Source organism: Macaca fascicularis, chromosome 1, assembly GCF_037993035.2.
Source record: "Macaca fascicularis isolate 582-1 chromosome 1, T2T-MFA8v1.1".
Taxonomy (NCBI): domain Eukaryota; kingdom Metazoa; phylum Chordata; class Mammalia; order Primates; family Cercopithecidae; genus Macaca; species Macaca fascicularis.
The window spans coordinates 62,276,615-62,295,965 of NC_088375.1; the positions used below are offsets into that span (position 1 = coordinate 62,276,615).

At 52.1% G+C, this 19,351-nt stretch overlaps 1 protein-coding gene across 7 annotated transcripts in view; it reads right to left on the minus strand.

Moving 5' to 3' along the window:
- The window catches only part of PIK3C2B (phosphatidylinositol-4-phosphate 3-kinase catalytic subunit type 2 beta), a 71,834-nt gene that overhangs the window by 28,975 nt on the left and 23,508 nt on the right, over nucleotides 1-19,351 (minus strand). For 5 of the 7 annotated variants that reach the window (XR_012431879.1, XR_012431873.1, XM_005540554.5 and 2 more), the window contains exons 2-12: nucleotides 17,926-18,945; nucleotides 14,238-14,338; nucleotides 13,468-13,622; nucleotides 13,028-13,148; nucleotides 9,570-9,681; nucleotides 9,344-9,423; nucleotides 8,900-8,963; nucleotides 6,745-6,891; nucleotides 6,046-6,079; nucleotides 4,885-5,080; nucleotides 3,698-3,820 (exon numbers count right to left, since the gene is read on the minus strand). Coding sequence is in view for 5 of the 7 variants with exons in the window: in XM_005540554.5 (XP_005540611.3) it covers nucleotides 3,698-3,820; nucleotides 4,885-5,080; nucleotides 6,046-6,079; nucleotides 6,745-6,891; nucleotides 8,900-8,963; nucleotides 9,344-9,423; nucleotides 9,570-9,681; nucleotides 13,028-13,148; nucleotides 13,468-13,622; nucleotides 14,238-14,338; nucleotides 17,926-18,858 (2,066 nt within the window). In the remaining 2 variants the exon portion in view is untranslated. Of the gene's footprint in view, nucleotides 1-3,697; nucleotides 3,821-4,884; nucleotides 5,081-6,045; nucleotides 6,080-6,744; nucleotides 6,892-8,899; nucleotides 8,964-9,343; nucleotides 9,424-9,569; nucleotides 9,682-13,027; nucleotides 13,149-13,467; nucleotides 13,623-14,237; nucleotides 14,339-15,805; nucleotides 16,297-17,925; nucleotides 18,946-19,351 lie in introns of those variants that run through there. The other 2 variants (XM_074033882.1, XM_015448714.4) reach the window with 2 other exon arrangements.

Here is a 19,351-nt window from a genome sequence, read left to right on the forward strand (position 1 = left end):
GGGCTTCTCCAAGTCCCCCAGGTGAGAAAGCCAATGGCAGGACCAAGAGAACTGAGACACATAGGCCCACCACTGCTCAAGCCCGTAAGTTCTCTCCAGGTCCTCAGTCTGAACCACACCTAGCCGCTCCCTCTATGCTCAGGATAAGGAACTGCTAGGTGGGGTGAAGTACACAGGGGAGGGGAGCTGTGGAAAAGCAGGGAGGACCCATGTTACCTTTCCGGGAAGCTGTCCCTGGGCCAAAGTCCATACTGTCACACCCTCCTGGCCAGCCCAGGGCCCAGCAACTTCTACGCCAGAGGGCACAGAGGCAGGGCAGCCACCCCCAAGGTTAGCAGTTTCATGATAAAGCAGCCTGCCTCGCCGCTGTCCTCCAGGGGAATCTCCACCTAAGTGAGGCACTCCCTCCAGCCCACCACAGACTGGCAGAGCCCTGCTCTATCCCAGCTGCCTCTACCCTGGGGGCCCACAGCTATAATTAGGGCCCCTCCAGCGGCCAGCAGACATGCCAGGCCAGGGCTTGGCTGGAGGTGACAAAGCACGGCTGCTGAGCCTATTTTGAGAGTTAGCTGATCCCTGGACTGCTACAGTGGGGCAGAGAATCACCTGACCCCATAGCAAAGGGGAGAGGGAGCTGGTCCTGAGCCCTCTCTTTTCGCCTAAAGAAGAAGCTTCCAGCTTCATGTCTTAAGGAAAAGGAGAGTGAGAAGATTTTATGAGTGAAACCAGAGCCAGCCAAGGCCCTCTTTCCCTTCAATCCTTGGGTATATCTGGTATTCCAAAACCTCTCCCACAGACCTTCACCTAGGGCTGGTCAGGATAACCATTATGTTGGCTGCGGCCCTTACCTTCCTCCCTTAGAAACCCTCTCCTTCCTGCAGCCCATTCAACAACATCATATCACACAGGCTGCCTCCTCCAGGAAGGATTCCTGGAATGTGCTGGTTGGCTCCAGTCCTGGTTCTGCCACTCACAATCCTGGGCAAGTTAACTCCCATCTCCGTGCCTCAGTTTCTCATCAGGGAGAAGGGGAACATAGCTTCACTTGCATGATGTGTGTGCACACTGTGTACTTTTTGCTATGTGACGCTGTGGTTACTGCACTGGCACTGAGTTATACAGAGAGTATTTTCATGCGCACATATCCCCATGTATCAGCCAGTTTGTCAGTCACCTGGAACGGAGAAACCAAAACCAAGAGGGCTCCCCAGCTAAGAAGCCTGTGCCAAGTACTTTATTTACAGTGTCCTAACTGCTCCTCAAACAATCCTGTAGGGTAGGCCCTGTTATCACCACCATTCTAGTTTGAAAGACCTGCCTGAGGCTGCAACTACAGTAGGAAGGAGAGAATGACTGGCCCAAAGCCTGTCCTCTGAACGCTGGCACGCCCTCCCCCAAATGTCTTGGTCTTGACCATGAAGGGCCAAGAAGTCTCATTCAGGGCATCTGGATGGACAGTGCAAGATAATGCCCTTCACAAGGCTCTAGGCAGGGGACTGGCCCATTAAAATTCAAAGTAGGGATCTCAGGGGACAAAATGAAACTCATGGCGCAGGCTAGGCTGCCTCTATACCTCTGATACTGTATGAGAAAAGGATTTAAGGCCAATTTTTTAAAGTCCTCCTGGGCCAGAAGACTACAGCACCCCCCTTTTTTTTTTTTTTTTTTTTTTTTGAGACAGGGTCTTGCTCTGTTGCCCAGGCTGGATGCTCACTGCAGCCTTCACCTCCCAGGCTCAAGTGATTCTCCCACCTCAGCCTCCTAAGTAGCTGGGACCACGGGTGTATGCCACCACACTCGGCTAATTGTTTGTATTTTTTGTAGAAATTGGATCTCCCTTGTTGCCCAGGCTGGCACCCCTTCTCTTGACAGCAGCAGTAATTGTGACCAAAAAATCCCAAAGGAATGGTGGAACTCAAGGGCCAGTTAATGCAGCTATCCTCTGCCTGCAAGGAGTTTCTCCTGTCCTGGCAGTTGTTTGCTTAAGGACCTTTTATGCACGCCCCCCCCCCTTTTTTTTTTTTTAAGATAGGGTCTCACTCTGTTGCCCAGCCTAGAGTGAATGTAGTGGTGTGATCATGGCTCACTGCGGCCTCGACCTCCCAGGCCCAAGTGACTCTCCCACCTCGGCCTCCTAAGTAGCTAGGACTACAGATGCATGCCACCACACTTGGCTCCTTTAAAATAATTTTTTAGTAGAGATAAGGCCTCTTTGTGTTGCCCAGGCTGGTCTCAAATTCCTGGGCTCAAGCGATCGTCCTGCCTTGGCCTCTCAAAGTACAGTGACTACAGGTGTGAGCCATGATGCCCAGCCATATACACCTTTATTGCTCTAAGAATTACCTAAGTGTGAAGGGCATGAGAAAGGGTCCATTTTCCCAGTTGTCCATCAGTAAAATGACCCACCCCTTCCAGCATCTCCAGATTTTTCATCTACCTATTTTACATCCTCGGCCTCCCCAGGACCCTCCTCAGTCTCTTTAATCTGTGCTCCAAATACTTAGGTTGCCGAGCTGCTCTGCAAATGAGGACTCGTGTGGGGAAGCAAAGCTGGGGGCAGCAAGCAGGGGATTTTCTGACTGACTGGAAGGAAGGTAGAGCACAGCACAGACGACGCACAGGGCAGGAAAACCCCTGCGGTGCCCCCATTCAAGCAAAGCACCCTCTCCTCCGTTTCCTTCCTGCTTTGCTTGGCTGACGCCTACCTTCCCGACACCAAATTATTGTTTACACGTGGTGATTAATACTACTGTGTGCTTTTGGTTTCATATTTATATTTATAACCCACCTATCTCATCTCAATGCCATAACTGCTTCTGAGTGAAACAAATGTCCCCATTTCTCAGTTTGAGAAAATGAGGCACAGAAAGAATAGAAAGTAGTACTCAAGACAGAGTTAGAAATAGAGGCTCACTCCTGGGAATCCAAGCTCAATACTCCTTCTCTAGACAACCCTCCCTTCTCTCTATATAAAGGGAAGAGCACAGTCTCCTCTCCAGAGTCTACAGGAACTGAGGGAAGTGGGAGAGGATGAGAAGCCCTCCAACTAGTTAAACTCTTTAAGGGAGACAAGATCAAAAAATGAAGTATTATTAAAATTAACAACTAACATTTATAAGTTTTTTATGGTTTACAAAGAGCCTTTATAGATACTTCTCATTGGATCCTCATGACAACTTGAGAGGTGGTAATTATACTTGGCCCCATTTCAGAGTCAGGGAAGTGGAGGCCGGGCACAGCGGCTCACGCCTGTAATCCCAGCACTCTGGGAGGCTGAGGCGGGCGGATCACAAGATCAGGAGATCAAGACCATCCTGGCTAACACGGTGAAACCCCATCTCTGCTAAAAGTACAAAAAATTAGCAGGGCGTGGTGGCGGGCGCCTGTAGTCCCAGCTACTTGGGAGGCTGAGGCAGGAGAATGGCGTGAACCTGGGAGGCAGAGCTTGCAGTGAGCTGAGATCGCGCCACTGCAGTCCAGCCTGGGCGACAGAGCAAGACTCCATCTCAAAAAAAAAAAAAAAAAAAAAAGTCAGGGCAGTGGAGACTCAAGAGGTTGAATGACTTGTCCAATTAGGGTTAACAAGGAAGCCTGGTTTTATCGTTAGTCCTGGAGTAGTTATCTGGCCCCAGGGATATTTCAGAGGCTGAGTAGGTCTGCAGTGACCTGGGCACTGGAGCCTGGGGGAAGGGCTTACTGCTGGTCCCAGATGATGAGGTGGAAGAGGTACTTGGAGAAGTGAGCTCTTCGGGTCTGCAGGGGGCTGCACAGCTCCTTGCCGCCATGGCTGAGGGAACAGGAGAGGTAGAAATCTTCATAGCTACAAAAGAAAGGGAGCAGGTCAGGACACCCAGCTCCCAAAACCAATCACCCAAACCTATGCATCCCTCTAAGGCCAAAATCCATTTCCCCTGGTAAAATTCCCAGTCTCTGAGGGCTATAACACGGGATCTCTGGATAGGACAGCCAAACTGGATGTAAGGAAATGTGCTCAGGCCAAAGCAACTTAATCTGAGTTCCTCTGCTCGGTTTTAGGCTCCATGCTGAGCCTTGTGGTTTTTCTTTCTTTAATGGGAACCGGCCACCCAGCCTCCTTATAGAAAGCTCCAGCCCATCGAGTGTCTGTGTGTGCGTGCATGTGTGTGTGTGCACGTGCATGCGCAAGTGAGAAGGGTGGGGGAGGAAGACGACATATGCTGACGTGAATGCCAACACACGGGGGTCCCTGTGGCTCATGACAGGTGCCTGACAGAAGAGGTCAGAGAAGGCCCCGGTTTCCCAGGCTGCCTCCTTTGTTCTCTGCCAATCGCCCAGAGGAATACATTAAGTGAGGAACAAAGAGAGAAGGGGAAGGGGGTTGGGGAAAGGGGACCAGCAGGGGCGGGGTAGGGCCCAGTGCCTATTCCCTCAGGCCTTGGATGCTGGGGACCCAACAGAGGAGCTGAGGATTTTACCAAAAGAACATCCTCCTCCACCCACCCCTGCAGGCCTAGAGAACCCCAGACAAAGGGTCAATCCCACCTCCCTGCCCCCTCCCACTGGCCAGGGAGCGTGCACTCTATCTGGGAATCCGCCATCTGTTGCCACGTCTCCTTCCACTGGTCCTGGCTCTGGAGGGGGCAGGGATGCAGAGGCAGCCAGCACCAAGAGGGAATAACAGCATCTTCTTCATCTCCTAAGGGACCTCCTCTCTCCTCTGGGATATCCCCAGCCCAGGTCTTCCTCAGACACTTGGCTCACCCCTGCAGCCCCATTGCACCACAATGTCACACAATACCACACATCCTAAGACTTAGGACAGTGGTATTACATGCAGATAGGAAAAAGCCCTGGTGGAGGTCAAACTCAGCTTGCTCCCTAGTGGCTGCTCAGCCCTGGGCTCACCTGGTAGCCCAGATGATGGGGATGCGGTGGGTGGCATAGACAGTGAAGGCCAGGGCCCTGGAGAAATGGCAGGCCTCCTGGACCAGGTCATGCTTGCGGCTCCCGGGCACTGCCGTCTGGAAGTCTGCATTGAATGTGTTGCAGTACAGCTCCACCAGGTCCAAGATGGCAGCGGTCAGGGCTTCCACGACCTTCTCTGGGAAGGGAAGGGGTCAGAAAGGAAAGTCATGAGGCCTCCTCAAGCCCTACCTTATTGCCAGGGCACTGGCTAGAATAGGATGGCCTAAGACAAAGTGGTCCCCAAATGCTAGTCAGTCTCTAATAGCTGTGACAAAGTTCACCCATCTGCAGTGAAATGAGAAAAAAGCAGAAGCATGTCATGAGCTTTTCATAAAACCACAGTTATACAATGTTAAACATAATCCTTATTTTTACTTATTGCTATTTAGCATTAAAATGTCCTTTCTTTTAGGAAACAATGTTAATAATTATAGTCAGTTGCTTCAAAAAAGCAAAAGTCAAAAAAGTTTGGCCAAGTAAAAGGCTGCCAATTCTCTCTTGGTCCCCCAGATACTTTGGGGGACATTTTACTGGTCTATGAAATCCAAAAGACTGGGAATCACCATAAGAATCCCAGGGATGCCAAAACAAAAAACAAAAACAAAACAAAGGAATCCCAGGGATATAGGTCGGTCTTAGGGCAAAGTTCAGCTTCAAGGGCACGACAGGGGAATCCTAGAAAAATTGTAGGGAAAATTCTTTCTCATCCTCTTGCAAGGCCCATTCTAAATTGGAAAGGTAGGAAGTGTGAGCCGATGGGAGAATAATCACAATCTACCAAAGTAGGAGGCTTCCCATCTGGATCACAGGGCTAGCGCTGCCCCGCCACCCCACTCCCACACTTCTACACCCTCATCACCATCTCCCAGGGACACCAGGAGGAATGACTAGGAAAAATAATGAGAAAACACTTTGTGGAAAGAAATGTGCTCTCCAGCTGTGTCCACACCTCATATAGGAACACACACACACACACACACACAGACACACCAGCCAAACTCCGACACATAAATCAAGGGGGCCAGGCAGAAAAAGGAATCTGGGCAGAGACTGCAGTTTTCGGCAGCCCGACTGGATGAAGATGGAGAGCAGTTCCCTTACCTCGGTTTTCCCTCACAGCCAAGACGCTGGGATCCTGTTTTGGGGGGGGGAAAAAGAAGAGGGAGGGGAGCTTCAGGGCCATGGCCTTTTTCGTCACAGCTGGAAGAAGGGCTTTTCACAGCTGCACTCATCTGGACCAGAATGGGCTGAAATGTGAGGAGCTGAGAATCCCCAGAGAGGATAGAGTAATGGTTTGTACCAGATCTGTGTGATGGACAGAGTGAGCTGACGGAGGATAGCAATCATCGTGTCCACCCTTCTGAGAGATCCCAACCCTCAGGCTACTCGGCTGCAGATCACAGCGTCTGTGGTGCTGGCCCTGTCTGCAGAGCACACAGCCCGTGCTGGAGTCCCGGAGCCCCTGGCTCTAGAGAGATTTTCCTCCTGGTTTGTTTTTGCGCCCTGATGGATATGCGGACTGTCAGGCAATGCCTTGGTGACTGTGAATAAAGCCTTTACTGGCCTGGGCTCTCAGCAAGCAGTCCCAGGTAGCTCTCCCTCAAGCTCAGGAAGAGGGGACACACTTGGCATCCATTTTTGAAGAGCTCTTGTGGTTGAATTCCTTAAACATAAAAGGTGGAGGTGGAGAGAAGCCCCTTTTTAGTGAGTGAACACCTACACACCCTAGCAACAGACAACTCAGTTACCTGGCAGTATCCCTCTCCTCCTTCCCCCTCCTAGCACCGTAGGCCCCTTTACCTTCTGAATTTTAGGCTGCATGCGGGAGGGGCAGGGGGGCAGCTGGTTGAGAGCATTGGTGATCTCAGGGGTTTCCACGGCGGCCAGGGCGTTGCAGATGGCCTTGACGGACTGGACCACCCTGTCAGCCTTCAGTGGGAAGTCCCCCTGTGGGAGGTGACACAGTGAGGCTGGCAGGCTCCGCTCTTGTGCTCTTGGTCTCCAAACCCCCCCCACCCCAGTCTTTAAAGGAAAGGGTTGGGAAGAGTAGAGAGATTCATGATCCTCAGAGGTAAATGTGCAATACATTTTGTTTTCAAATATTCAGCATCAGCAAATAATCTCTCCTACTGAATTCAATGGGCCATGCCCACATGCCCCAATTCTTTCAGCCGTTCCCCTTGAAGCTCCTCCTATTTCTAGCCTCTCTCTGTAGTCTACTTATACTATACACATATATACAGGGTCTCTCCCAGAGACCTGTAGAATTTCCAGACAGATCTCATCTCACTTCTACTGATATGCCACAGCCATACCCTCCCCTCTGCACTTCAGCTTCTGGAATTTTCTCATTTGGAATTCCCTCACCTGTCCAGCTCTGATTACCTATATAAATTTAAATCACAGAGCAGCTAAAATTCTACCTGCTTCATAAAGCCCTCCCTGGCCAATCCCCTTCCTCTAGCATCCTCCAGGAGCCCTTAATTAATTTATTACCATCCTGTTCTGTCTACTAATAGCTTTGTGTTACTATTCAATTCTTCTAACAAGAACACAAGCTCCCCAAAGGCTATGACAATTTTTTTTTTTTTTTTTGAGACGGAGTCTTGCTCTGTCACCCAGGCTAGAGTGCAATGGAACGATCTCGGCTCACTGCAACCTCTGCCTCCCTGGTTCAAGCGATTTTCTTGCTTCAGCCTCCCAAGTAGCTGGGATTATAGGCGCCTGCCATCATGCCCAGCTAATTTTTGTATTTTTAGTAGAGACAGGGCTTCACCATGTTGGCTAGGCTAGTCTCGAACTCCTGACCTCAGGTGATCCGCCCACCTCAGCCTCCCAAAGTGCTGGGATTACAGGCGTGAGCCACTGCACCTGGCCAAGGCTACGACAATTCTTACACTTCTCTACCCATCGTAGCCACTAGCAAAGGGCCAGACCAGCACAGCACAGGTGTTCAGAGCTTCCCCACCATCACTGGAAATGTTCAAGCACAGACTCCTAGAGAAGGGATTCTGGCAGTGACTAGACATGATGCTGAACCCCTCAAAAAGGACGCGTTTATGACTATTAACTGGATCACTGAGACAGGGATTGGTTTTTTGTTTTGTTTTTTGAGATAGGGTCTCACTCTGTCACCCAGGCTGGAGTGCAATGGTGTGATCAGAGCTCACTACAGCCCCAAACTCCTGGGCTCAAGCGATCCTCCCACCTCAGCCTCCAGAGCAGCTGGGGCTACAGGTGTGTGCCACCATGCCTGGCTAACTTTTGTATTTTTTGTAGAGATGGAGTCTTGCTGTGTTGCCCAGGCTGGCCTTGAACTTTGGGGTTCAAGCAATTCTACCACCTCAGTTTCCCAAAGGGTTACGTTTACAGGCGTGAGCCATCACACTCAGCAAGGGATTGTTTTTGAAGATCACTGTCAGATTTTCTTTGGCATTGTGACATTTAAGACAAATGTTGATTCTCATGGTTTTGAGGCTTGAGACTCTGCGTGAGTCCAAGCGGGTAGGGCTCTGGCCCTCCCTACATGTGAAACCTTCTACCTCCTGATGGTTTCCTACCTGTGATAACAGCAAAACAGAACCTCTCAAACCAGAGATTTCTGACATTGCTCATAGGATGCATGCTCCAATGCACATCAAGTGCAGCAGCTGGGGGGTGACAGCTCTCGGTTCCTTAGCTCTGGAGACATCCTACTCCAGAGAATGGGACTAGTGTGCAGTTTCCGACCTGCTTCTTCTATAGAGGAGCAGAATCCCTGGCTATGCGCTTGCCGTTGCCCAACATCTAGGAGTCTTAGTTTGCCCATGAGCGAGGGGTTAAAAAGAAGTGCTCTGCCAACAGATTTTCAGGCTCCACCCAGATCCCTCATAGTGCTGGGTGATCCCAGGAGGACTGGGGAAGGGGAGAGGAGGAGCTTTCACGCAGCCAGGCCAGCCCCTGGATTCGTACTCACATCAGCCAGCAGGAAGGCATCCACCTCATTGTGGTAAGTGTCGAACAGAAGACTCAGGGCCTGCCTGGGAGTTGGGGGCAGGGAAAAACCATAGGAGAGGTCATGAAAGACCCAGTGCCCTGGGAAACCCATTTTCTCCCTCCCTCTCCTCAGCTCGCACTCTGATTTAAAGGAGTTCCTACTCTTTCTATATGTCTTGTGAAGACTGAAGGAGGGAGAGTCTTTCTATTCTGCCACTTCTAGCCTGGAGAGAATGATGGCAAAGTTGCAGAGGGAAGAGATGAAACATGCCTAGAGTTGGGATCTTCCCTGATAAGACGTGTGGGCCCCAACCCAACACGTGCAAGAATCCGTTAGCCCTGGCAGAAAGGCAAGCAGGCACATCTGATGGGATCCCTGCACAGTTCCTGTTTGGAGCACATCCAAGATGGCGCCCACACTCACCTGCTGATGGTCTGCTTGACGGGCCTCTCTTGGAGATGGACGAGGTAGTTCAAGGTGGAAGGGCTCTGGTCATCATTCACCTGTGTAAGAAGTGACTTATTTAGAGAGGCGCAGTGCCCTTATCTCAGCCCAGCACTCCTACCCCACTCCCACCTGATGTGTTCCATATTGTATTCCCATTCCACCTCCCCAGCCCTGGGCAACCCTCCACCACCCTCACACGAACCGTCCGAGCCAGCTCACTGCGCACAACCTTCTGCTCCATCAGCTGTAGCCGAATGTCAATGTCAAACTTGCGGCAGTATTGGATGTACTCATGACTGCCCAAGGCATGCTTGCTGGTAGGGTAGAGGGACAAGACCATTAGCATCCTGGGGACTCACTGGGAAAGGAGATGCATACCTTAGCCTTGGGGAGAGAGATACAGAAAGAAGGTTTAGGTAAGGGGGTAGTACCTGTGTTGTACCCTACTTTGGCTCCTAGAAAATGTCATGGGGTGGAGCTTAGGAGAAGGAACAGAGGTCTGTCTAAATAAAAGCCACCTCATATACTTAATCCTTGGTCAGTACAAATATTGACTCTCTTAGGTATTTATGACCCGTGTGGTAATCACTGGTTCACTCCAGGGCTGGGAACTGTTGGAGAGAGCGGGGAAACAGAGGGACATCACAGGGAGCAGTTGTTGAAGCCCTGTCCTCTGGGCCTCCACACAGGGAACAACCAGGAAGAGACACGTTGGAGTCTGCCGGTGCTCAGGCTCCAGTGTGGGAGCTCAGCGAGTCACCCCTCTTCTAATGCTACCAACTAGGGTGCTGAGGCCAAAATAACTTGGGGAAAACCCACCAAGCCTCCAGATCAGTGTCCCCACCCAAGTTCTTTTTCTACCTTCCCTCTGTTGGCCCTGCCTGCTTGTGAATAACCTTACAAATTTCTATGACTTCTTGAAAAATCCCAAATGCATGCCGATCCCACCTGCTCAAGCGCCCATGTGTCAGACTCCCTCTTTCAGAGAGAAGGCCTAGGAGCCCCTCAGTGATCCAACCTCTTCCTCTCTCCCAAATCACACCTTCATCAGTAAGGAAACCCAGGAGGAGGGGCAGAGGAAGAACTACCTCCAGGCCAGCACTGCAGGCCTGGGCCTGGCCTCAGCAGCTGGGTAACAGAAGCCGGAAAAGGACTTCCTTCCTCAGCAGAGCTGGGAATCTAGGCCAGAAATGGAGAGGAGAGGACAGGAGCATAAGGGGGGCGTTATGTGCAGAAGCTGGTGGAGGTGCAGGGCCCAGGGTTGTCTAGGTCCAGCAAGGACTTGAGTGAGGGGTTCTCCACATCCTGAGAGGCCCAAGCCTCTGATCTAGGCCCTTATCAGATCTGAAACTGAAGTGCAGCCAAAACCTGGAGATGGTGAGGCTGGGCTGTGGGGCTGGGCTTGGTGGGAGAGCCTGGGAGGAAGGAAGAGTGTGGTGGGGCTGGGGGAGGTGGCAGGAAACCCAACCCTCCCACGGGACTGCCTCAAGGTTCTTATCTGAGAGCAGCCTGCATCCTGAACCCACTCACCCCCTCAGTATCAGCCCCTCCTGCCAGGCAGGGTAGAAAATCTGAGGTCTTCCTTGGGAACTAGCAGATTTCTGGAACCCCCAGAGGGTCCTTTCTACCCCCACCCCAGGTAGTCGTCATGTGCTGAGGGCCTGGGGGCTGGGCCAAGAAACAGCACTGTGCTTTTCTGTTGGGTGGGAGCTGGGCTCCTGGGCCAGGAGTCATGGACACAGGTCTCCTGGGGACTTGCTTGATCTCTGTGGAAGGCCTTCCTCTCTATGCATTCAAGTCAGAGTATGCGGAGTGTGATCTGAGGACCACTGACCCTGTCCCACCTCACTAAGAATATTTCACCTGGGTCTTGGTAGGGAGGTAGAACTTGACAGCTCCCACTACCTCCGGACCCAGGGGCTGCAGGATTTGGGGTGCTGCAAGGGAAATGGCAGGATCTGTGCAGCCCAGAGCCCTAGGACTTTTCTCTGTAGGCTGCTCCTTCCCTGGTGGTATTTACTGTTTGCTCACAGGTCATTCTCACATTTCACCCTCACGGCAGCTTACAGAGGGCCCTGAGCATCAAGCTTCACAACTAGTGAGTGGCAAGTCAGAATTCAAACCTGTGTAATGGTGTCAGCAGGAGCTCCAACTTACCCACTATGTCCCCTTGTTCCCTTCTAACAGTGGCAGGCCACCTGATACTCTCTCTGCCAGGCCACCCTGATCTAGGACCCCTCCTGTTCCTCTGGGGAAAGTGTATACATTGAATGAGTTTAAAGTTGGGGCACATTTGAAGGGTACCCTGGAGTTGTACCATACAGAACCCTGCCTCTTTCCTTTCCCTTAGCTTCCAGATGAGGAGGCAGAGGCCAGAAAGGACCCCACGATATCCCTAAATTTGAAGAAATAAGCCCAGATAGCTGGGCACAGTGGCTCATGCCTGTAATCCCAGCACTTTAGGAGGCCTAGGGAGGCAGATCACCTGAGGTCAGGAGTTCGAGACCAGACTAGTCAACATGGTGAAACCCCATCTCTATTAAAAAATACAAAAATTAGCTGGGCTTGGTGGCACTTATGCCTGTAATCTCAGCTACTCAGGAGGCTGAGGCATGAGAATAGCTTGAGCCTGGGAGGTGGAGGCTGCAGTGAGCTGAGTGACATGGCGCCACTGCACTCCAGCCTGGGTGACAGAGCGAGACTCTGTCTCAAAAAAAGAAAGAAGCCCAGAAATGAATCTTCCATCCTGACTGCCAAATCTTATGCTCTAGCCATAGATCAACCATCCTTGCATCTAGACCTGGATGTAAGAGAGAGAAAAAGCAAGCAGTGGCACTTATACGGCACTCCTAAGAAGTGAGACACAGGTCTCTCCTTTCTCCATTCCCAAGACGTGCTTCCTCCAAGTGGACAGAGATTGGGGGAGGAGCGGCCCTGAAGCCTGAGAGAGGAAAGCAGATCTTATCTGTCTGCTGTCACACAGCTGCACCATCTGAGAAGTGGCAACCTTGCCCCTGCCTCCCTTCCACTGCAGCCCTCCAAAGCCCAGGGTAGTGGAAAGGGGGTTGCCTCAGCTGGTCCATATCAGACTTTCCAGGGAGGCTGCTTTCCACAGAGGGCACTGGATAGAGAGGAGCTGGAGGCATGCCTTTGGGAGGAGGATAACTAGCTGCACGGGCCAGCTGGGGAAAAGGCTTGTTGGCAGGAGAATGGGGAGAGACAGTAATTGTAATTTCTTCCCTAGGCTCCACAAGGGCACTTCTGCCCAGTCCTCCTTTTGCCCCAGCCGTAAAAACACCACACATCATATAGAGCAGGAGATACAGCCCTACCCATATAGTCTCCCCAAGCCCACTCCTCCCCACAAATACACACATCCCTCCATAAGCAGAATCTGCAAGCAGATATGACCTAGTCTTTGCCTAATCCCAGCTCCAAGCTCTTTCCACAGCAGACTTGGCTCAGGATGTCAGCCAACCCCGCTGGAAGACAGAGCTCCTGGGGAAAGTGCGACGTGGCCGAGAGTATGCCCAGAAAGCAGGAGTCTTGACTGTGGGATTGGGGCGGAGCTGCCAGGCCGGTCCCAGCACCAATCCCAGGAAGCCCCCTCACAGTCTTATTACCAGGAAGGCAGGGGCTACCTCCCACCCATTCACTCACTTCTGCAGGAACTCCTCCAGCCCACAAGGCTTTAGCACAAAGTCACCCACGTCCACATTCCTCAGGTCATCATGGGTGTAGCACAGAGTCTGGTAGATAAGCAAGTCTACAGTGGAGGAACCTGTGAAGGGTAAGGCAGGGGAAATGATGATGATGGATGTCAGGGCAGATGGGTCTCAGTTTTCCCACCCTGATCCCCCTTCCCAGCTAAGTATTCTCCAGCACCATCACCAACCACACAAAGCAGGCAAGTAGTTCAGAGTTGGGGAAAGTGACTGCACTAGAAAGCTGGGCCCAAAGCCAGCACCCCCGCCCCCAAAGGAGCATCCTCACTGCCCTTCATCTGGGCCACAAGATGAGGTGGGAACGGAGTCCAAAACACAGTCATCCCCATCCCACTTCAAGGGATGCTCACACCCTCTCCCCCATCACTAACTTACAGTTGCAGGTGAAAGTGAGTGCCTCTTGAAGCCTGTCACACAGCACAGTCACCTTCAGGTTGACTTCATCCCCTAGGTGCTCTGGGCTAGGGGTGACAGCACTCCAGACATAGCCGGTGAGGGAGTAGTCTTGGATGTCAGAGCCAGATCGAAGGCTGTACGGGAAGAAAAAGTACCCTCACTGTGCCTTTAGAAGAGAGTAGTCGAGAAGAGGTCTGCTGGAACCCTCGTGCTCGGAGGCTCAAGAGCCCCTCTGTCCCCACTCAGCCCAGCCCTCCAAATTTGCAGGCCAGGATGGGGGCAGTGGGGTAGCAGCTCTGAGAAACCCCCATCTTGACACTTCTAATTGCAACATGTTTCCCACCGTTGAACAGTACAAATAGTTCTAAAATGACAAAGCTTTCCATGCTAAGTTTAATGGAAAATGTTTTATGAATCCATTTCCTTTCTCTTTTAGTTCCAGATAACACTCTTATCGCCAGCTGGGGTGCATTTATTTGCTCCTAAGGGCAACTGAGGGTCAGACCCTAGAGTGATCAGGATACTTTGACCAGTCAATGGAGGTTTCACGAATTTTGTTAAAAATGTGAAACTTATAAGATTTAAAAAACCCTGCAGATACTTGTTGTAGGAAGCATTTCATAGCTATGAATTGATATTTATTTAATTATGGTGCTTCTTCCCTCCTAAAGGAAGTTCTGAAATGGATGGCCCTCCTCCCCATCCCCCATAGCCCTCCCAAATCCCCTGCCCCATTCTTTAGCTCTTACATATCCAGCATGTGGCAAAATGCAGCAACCTCCTCATCTCTCTCTTCTGAGACCTCAAACAACTCATGGCCATTGGCAACGGTGTGGGGCCGGGAGCCCACCTTTAAGAGAAGAGGAGACAACTCAGTGCCTTTTCTCTCATGGTGTCCCCTCCCTATGAGGTACACCCAGACCTAAACTCAAACTCTAGATGAAAAGATTTTCTAGTCACTCAACATTCAATGAAAGGGGTACAAGAACATATGGGACATCCGGGAATACATGTATCAGCTGTCCTAGGAGACCAGGAGCCAAGTTGAAGAAGGAGGTGAAGCTCTGGCTGAGTACTGAAGCCTGGGTGACAAGGACGAGAGTGTGGCCAAAGCTGCTTTAGGAGGGGACAGTCTGATAAGCGTGAGGCAATCCAGTGCTGTTGGGCCGCTCCTGCAACAAGGGCTTTCTGGGGGATTCTCCCAGAGGCGTGATGGGGAAGAAGAGCAGTCAGCTGTTTTTCCCAGCCCCTCCACTGAGGCTAGAGCACGTGGGCTGCCCAAATGGTACCCAGGGAAGCTTGGCCCTGGTCAAAAGCCTCAATATCCACGAGTCCCAGGGACCCAAAGCAGAGAGAGACCCAGAACCCTTAGATAGAGGAGATGACTCAGACACATGTGCCTTCTGGGTAAATGCCATTTGAGGAAGAAAGCGTCAAAGCAGTGGTCTGGGCAGGGGAGGACCTGGTAGAAGCTTGGCTCCTCTGGCTTCCGAGTCAGCCGGCTCTGAACAACTGAAATGTCAGGGATCCTGCCTTGGCCCCACTTCCTCTCTCAAAATATGTGTGTGGTGGTGGGATTCTCAGACAAGGTCCCAAACGGTCTCCCATCCCAGAGCTGCTTTTAGTCACCCAGGAGGCTTCCTCAAGAAGCCCCTAGCAAGGCCTGTAGGCCAGCCCTAGGGAGAAGGAAGTGAGGGGGAGGGAGAGCTGGTGCATGACGGGTTTCTGCCTGAGAAGTCTGCTCAGGGCAGCCTGGGAGGCCATACCGGGGAACGAGGCTTCAGATCAGATGGAGATTCGGCCGGCATGTGGTTCCAACAGCTGTTTCTGGGGGGAGTCTAGCTCTGGCCTGTGCACATCGCAACACCTCACATCTTTCATCCAACCCACCGGCTACTCTCAAGTCTTCCCTGCCTCTTGGGGCAGATGACAGCAACTGAGCTCCTCGTTTGAATATCCAGACTGTTTCCTCTGGTTGACCCTCTCTTGTTAGCCTTGCTCCCCTGGGTGTGCATGGGCGGCGGGGGGCGGGGGTGCACAGGGGGGAGGGCAGCAGTGGGAACAGTTGGCATGTGAGGCCCTGGCTCTGCCAAGTGCGTGCCTGTGTCCCAGTCAAAACAATAGTACCACTGTCAGCAATTAACCCACAAGAGAGAGAAGGAGAGAGAGAGGAAGAAAAAAAGAGAGAGAGACAGTGGGGGGAGGGAAGAGAAGGCAAGACAGGGAGAGAGGGAGAGAACAGAGTGGTCACTGAAGGCCACTGTCATGCCCTTTCTGTACCACTCACTGGCACCATAAGAAAACAAAAGCCACTTACGTTTGCCCGGCTGGCAGGCCCTGGTGGCATCGCCCGATGCTGGCTGGGGGAGTCTGCCGGGCAGAGGCTGGCAGCGGGGGTATCAGGCTGGCATTTGGAGCCAGCCATTTCCAGAGCTGGCTCCGCTGGCCTGGGATAAGTAGGTTCCCTCCGGCTGGAAGCCCGACGAAAGCGGGGCGGTGGTATAGGCCGAGGGCCCAAGGGGTCCCCCCTCCCAGCAGGCTGAGCCCCTGCAACAAGCCGAGCCGGGGAGGACCAAGGCCGCATTTCCCCACTCAGAACTGGCAAGAGCTTTTTGCTTTGTGCCCGCTTCTTCAAGGAGATTCTGGGCTAAGCTCTGTCTCAGAACTCTGATGACATGCAGGGGATGGGGAAGGGGAAGGGTGAGGGAGTGGGGGAGGCAGGAGAGAGAAGGAGTGACAGAGGTGACCACCTACCAGGGTGCCCTGACTCAGTGAGCAGGCCCAGCCCGGTGTGAGGAACTCAGAGCTAGGAACAGGAATCTCCCAGTCCCTATAAATAGCGGGAACAGCCCCACCTCTCAGAGCAAGGCCTTTAAAAATCCTTGAGCTCTAGGGATGGGATGTGGCTTATCCCAGGAGCTGATTCTGCTTTTGGGGGCCTCTCTTAGCAGAAGCAGAGGAAGGAAGAACTGTGTAGCTCTTCAGAGTTGGGAAGGTTCCCAAAGGCTAGACACAAGGTGGGAAAACCCCAGTGCCCCTTAAACAATGGCTAAGGAGGAAACCGGGAACGGAATGAAGCAGAATGCTAAGCTGTCACAGAAGGCATCAGCAGCCAGGGGCATTGGCTCACACCTGTAATCCCAGCACTTTGGGAGGCCAAAGTGGACAGATCACCTGAGGTCAGGAGTTCGACACCAGCCTGGCCAATGTGGTGAAACCCCATCTCTACTAAAAATACAAAAATTAGCTAGGCGTGGTGGCAGGTGCCTGTAATCCCAGCTACTTGGGAGGCTGAGGCAGGAGAATCTTTTGAACCCGGGAAGCGGAGACTGCAGTGAGCCGAGATCATGCCACTGCACTCCAGCCTGGGCGACAGAGCGAGACTCCATCTCAAAAAAAAGGTATCAGCCATGGGGGTGTCACTTGTCTCTTGACTCCTTGCAGCCAGGGTTTCCAGCGACCAAGGATGAAACACAAAGAGGCCTTCTGGTCCCACCCAGGAGATGCTGCTGAAGCTCCCCTAAACCAGAAAAAAGATCAGAGCTGCCCTGGTACCTGCCTGGGGGCTTTGACCTAGATAGTTCGCTATTTTACACTATGTACTGATAAAAATAAAATTATTTGTCATACTGCATATTTTTTCTAAATATTTTCATTGTGAGAACAGAATGGGTAGAGATGAATAACGCAAGGGTTGCACAACAATGTGAATGTCATCAGTGCCACTGACTGCACACTTACACATGGTTACGGTGGCGAATTTTACGTTATATATATTTTATCACAATAAAGAAAAGAGCAGAGAGAGAGAGAGAGAGGAGAGAGAGAGAGAAAGGGAGAAGGAGAGGAGAGAGAGGGCTTAGGAATGAGAGAGGCCAGGCTGAATGCTGGCCCTGCTATTGCTTGCTGTGTGGCTTTGGACTATCAGGAAGGGTTGTTGTGGAGATCTGGACCAGGGTCTGGCATTCAGTGGGCACTAAACAAGTGGTTACTATTGTGAATGATCTTCATCGCCACGCAGCGTTTTTGGCAGAGCAGGGTCTCAGAGCAAGCGGAAGCAACTTGCTCCGGTCCAGAGGGCCATTCAGCCAGTCAATAATGAATCCCCTAACTCCCAATTCAGTCCTTACATCAGGAAGCAGGCACACGCTAGGAACCAGGATTTCCAAATGCCTGCCCCAGAAGGACCATTTTGGCCAAGATACATGAAACCTGGCCCTGAGAAGGAGCCCTCCCTCTACTGGTATCCACCCCAAATCAAGCCTCCCTTGGACCTCCCCTACCAGAGCCAGGGTCCCAGTGGCAGAAAAAGAGGGTAGGAGAGGCCTAAAGGGGTAAGGACTTGGCAGAATTGGATGTAGAACAGCAGAGAGACTAGTCCCTGTTTCTGAAGGACATGGAGAAAGGAAGGCAGAAGAAACACAAGAAGGTGCTCACCGGGGCTGCAGAAATCCGGCGGTTCTTGCCAGGCGTCGTATTCTTTCGGTTGCCGTAGCGGGAGGCGTAGGTGCGGGGGGGCACCTGAGGGGGCATAGTCTTGCTCCTGGCCACGGGTTTTCCAGAGGTGTCTTTGCTGAAGTCCAGGGGCCCTCGGCCCTCCTTCCAGCCCCTGGTGGCATCCCGCAGCATCTCCGCATCATAGGTCGATTTCAAGTTGAGCCTAGTAATTGCATCATTGATACCATCATAGTCCACAGACCCCAGTAGGCGCCCCTGACCCCCACCTCCCGGCACCTCTTCCTCTTCTAGGATCCGATGCTCTAGCAGTTTGCCCGGCAACTGTTCGACCAATGAGAAAGTGTTGATGTCATTGGGCTGGGAGATCTTGGAGGATGAGGGGGACCCCTTTCTGGGAGGCAGGGGAGGGGTATCCCAGATAGAAGCTCGGGGAGGCAGAGGAGGTGGGGATAGTTTCTTGCAAGAGCCCTCTATGTCCCCTGGTCCCGGGGATGAAGAAACTCCCCCATCTGAACCATCAAAAATGTAAAGGTAGTCTCCAGACAGGGAGCCTTTGGGCCAGGGATCTGGGCCAGGCTGGGGCCCTTGGGAGGTAGAGTGGTTGGGCAGCCCTTCCTGTGGGGAGAGTGAGTTGTAGTTGAGGGCAGGATCAGAGCCAGAGAGACCGCGTAACAGCTTGAGGTCGGTCCGCCTTCCTGCCGGCTTGCTGTAGAAGTCTACCCCAGGCTCATCCCAGCTGATGAGAGAGGGGTCTGCGTTCTGCTTGGCTCTGTTCTCCTCCTTGTCATGCCGGAGCCGGGACAGGGCATCATACTCCATCTGCAGGGCTTCCGCCATCGCCAGCTCTTTGCGGCTGATGCCCACCGACTCCAGGGACTTCCAGTGTTCCCCATTGCCCTGAGTCGAAGACATGGCGAGGATGGGGGACGCAGGTGACAAAGAAGTCTCTACTTCCTGCCAACGTCAGTTCTGGAGGGTTGTGACATGCTGTCTGGGCATCTGCAGGGGTAAAAATATCAATCAGTCACAAAGAGAGATTTACTAATAATCCAATTTAGGTGACATAATCTGGGCCAGTGCCTGTTTCTTTGGTGTGTACAACTAATGGAAAGCATAGAAAGACAGAGGAAAAAAGGGATACCAAGACAACTTTACCTATTTATTATATCCAACTACCCATCCATTCATCTCTACATGCCTCATCTCTGCGCCCTAATCCCTATACTCACCTCTGTCATTTGTGCCCCAAAAAGAGAAAGGCATCTCTTTTTTTTTTTTTTTTTTTTGAGACGGAGTCTCACTCTGTCACCCAGGCTGGAGTGCAATGGTGCGACCTCGGCTCACTGCAACCTCCGCCTCCCAGGTTCAAGTGATTCTCCTGCCTCAGCCTCCCCAGTAGCTAGGA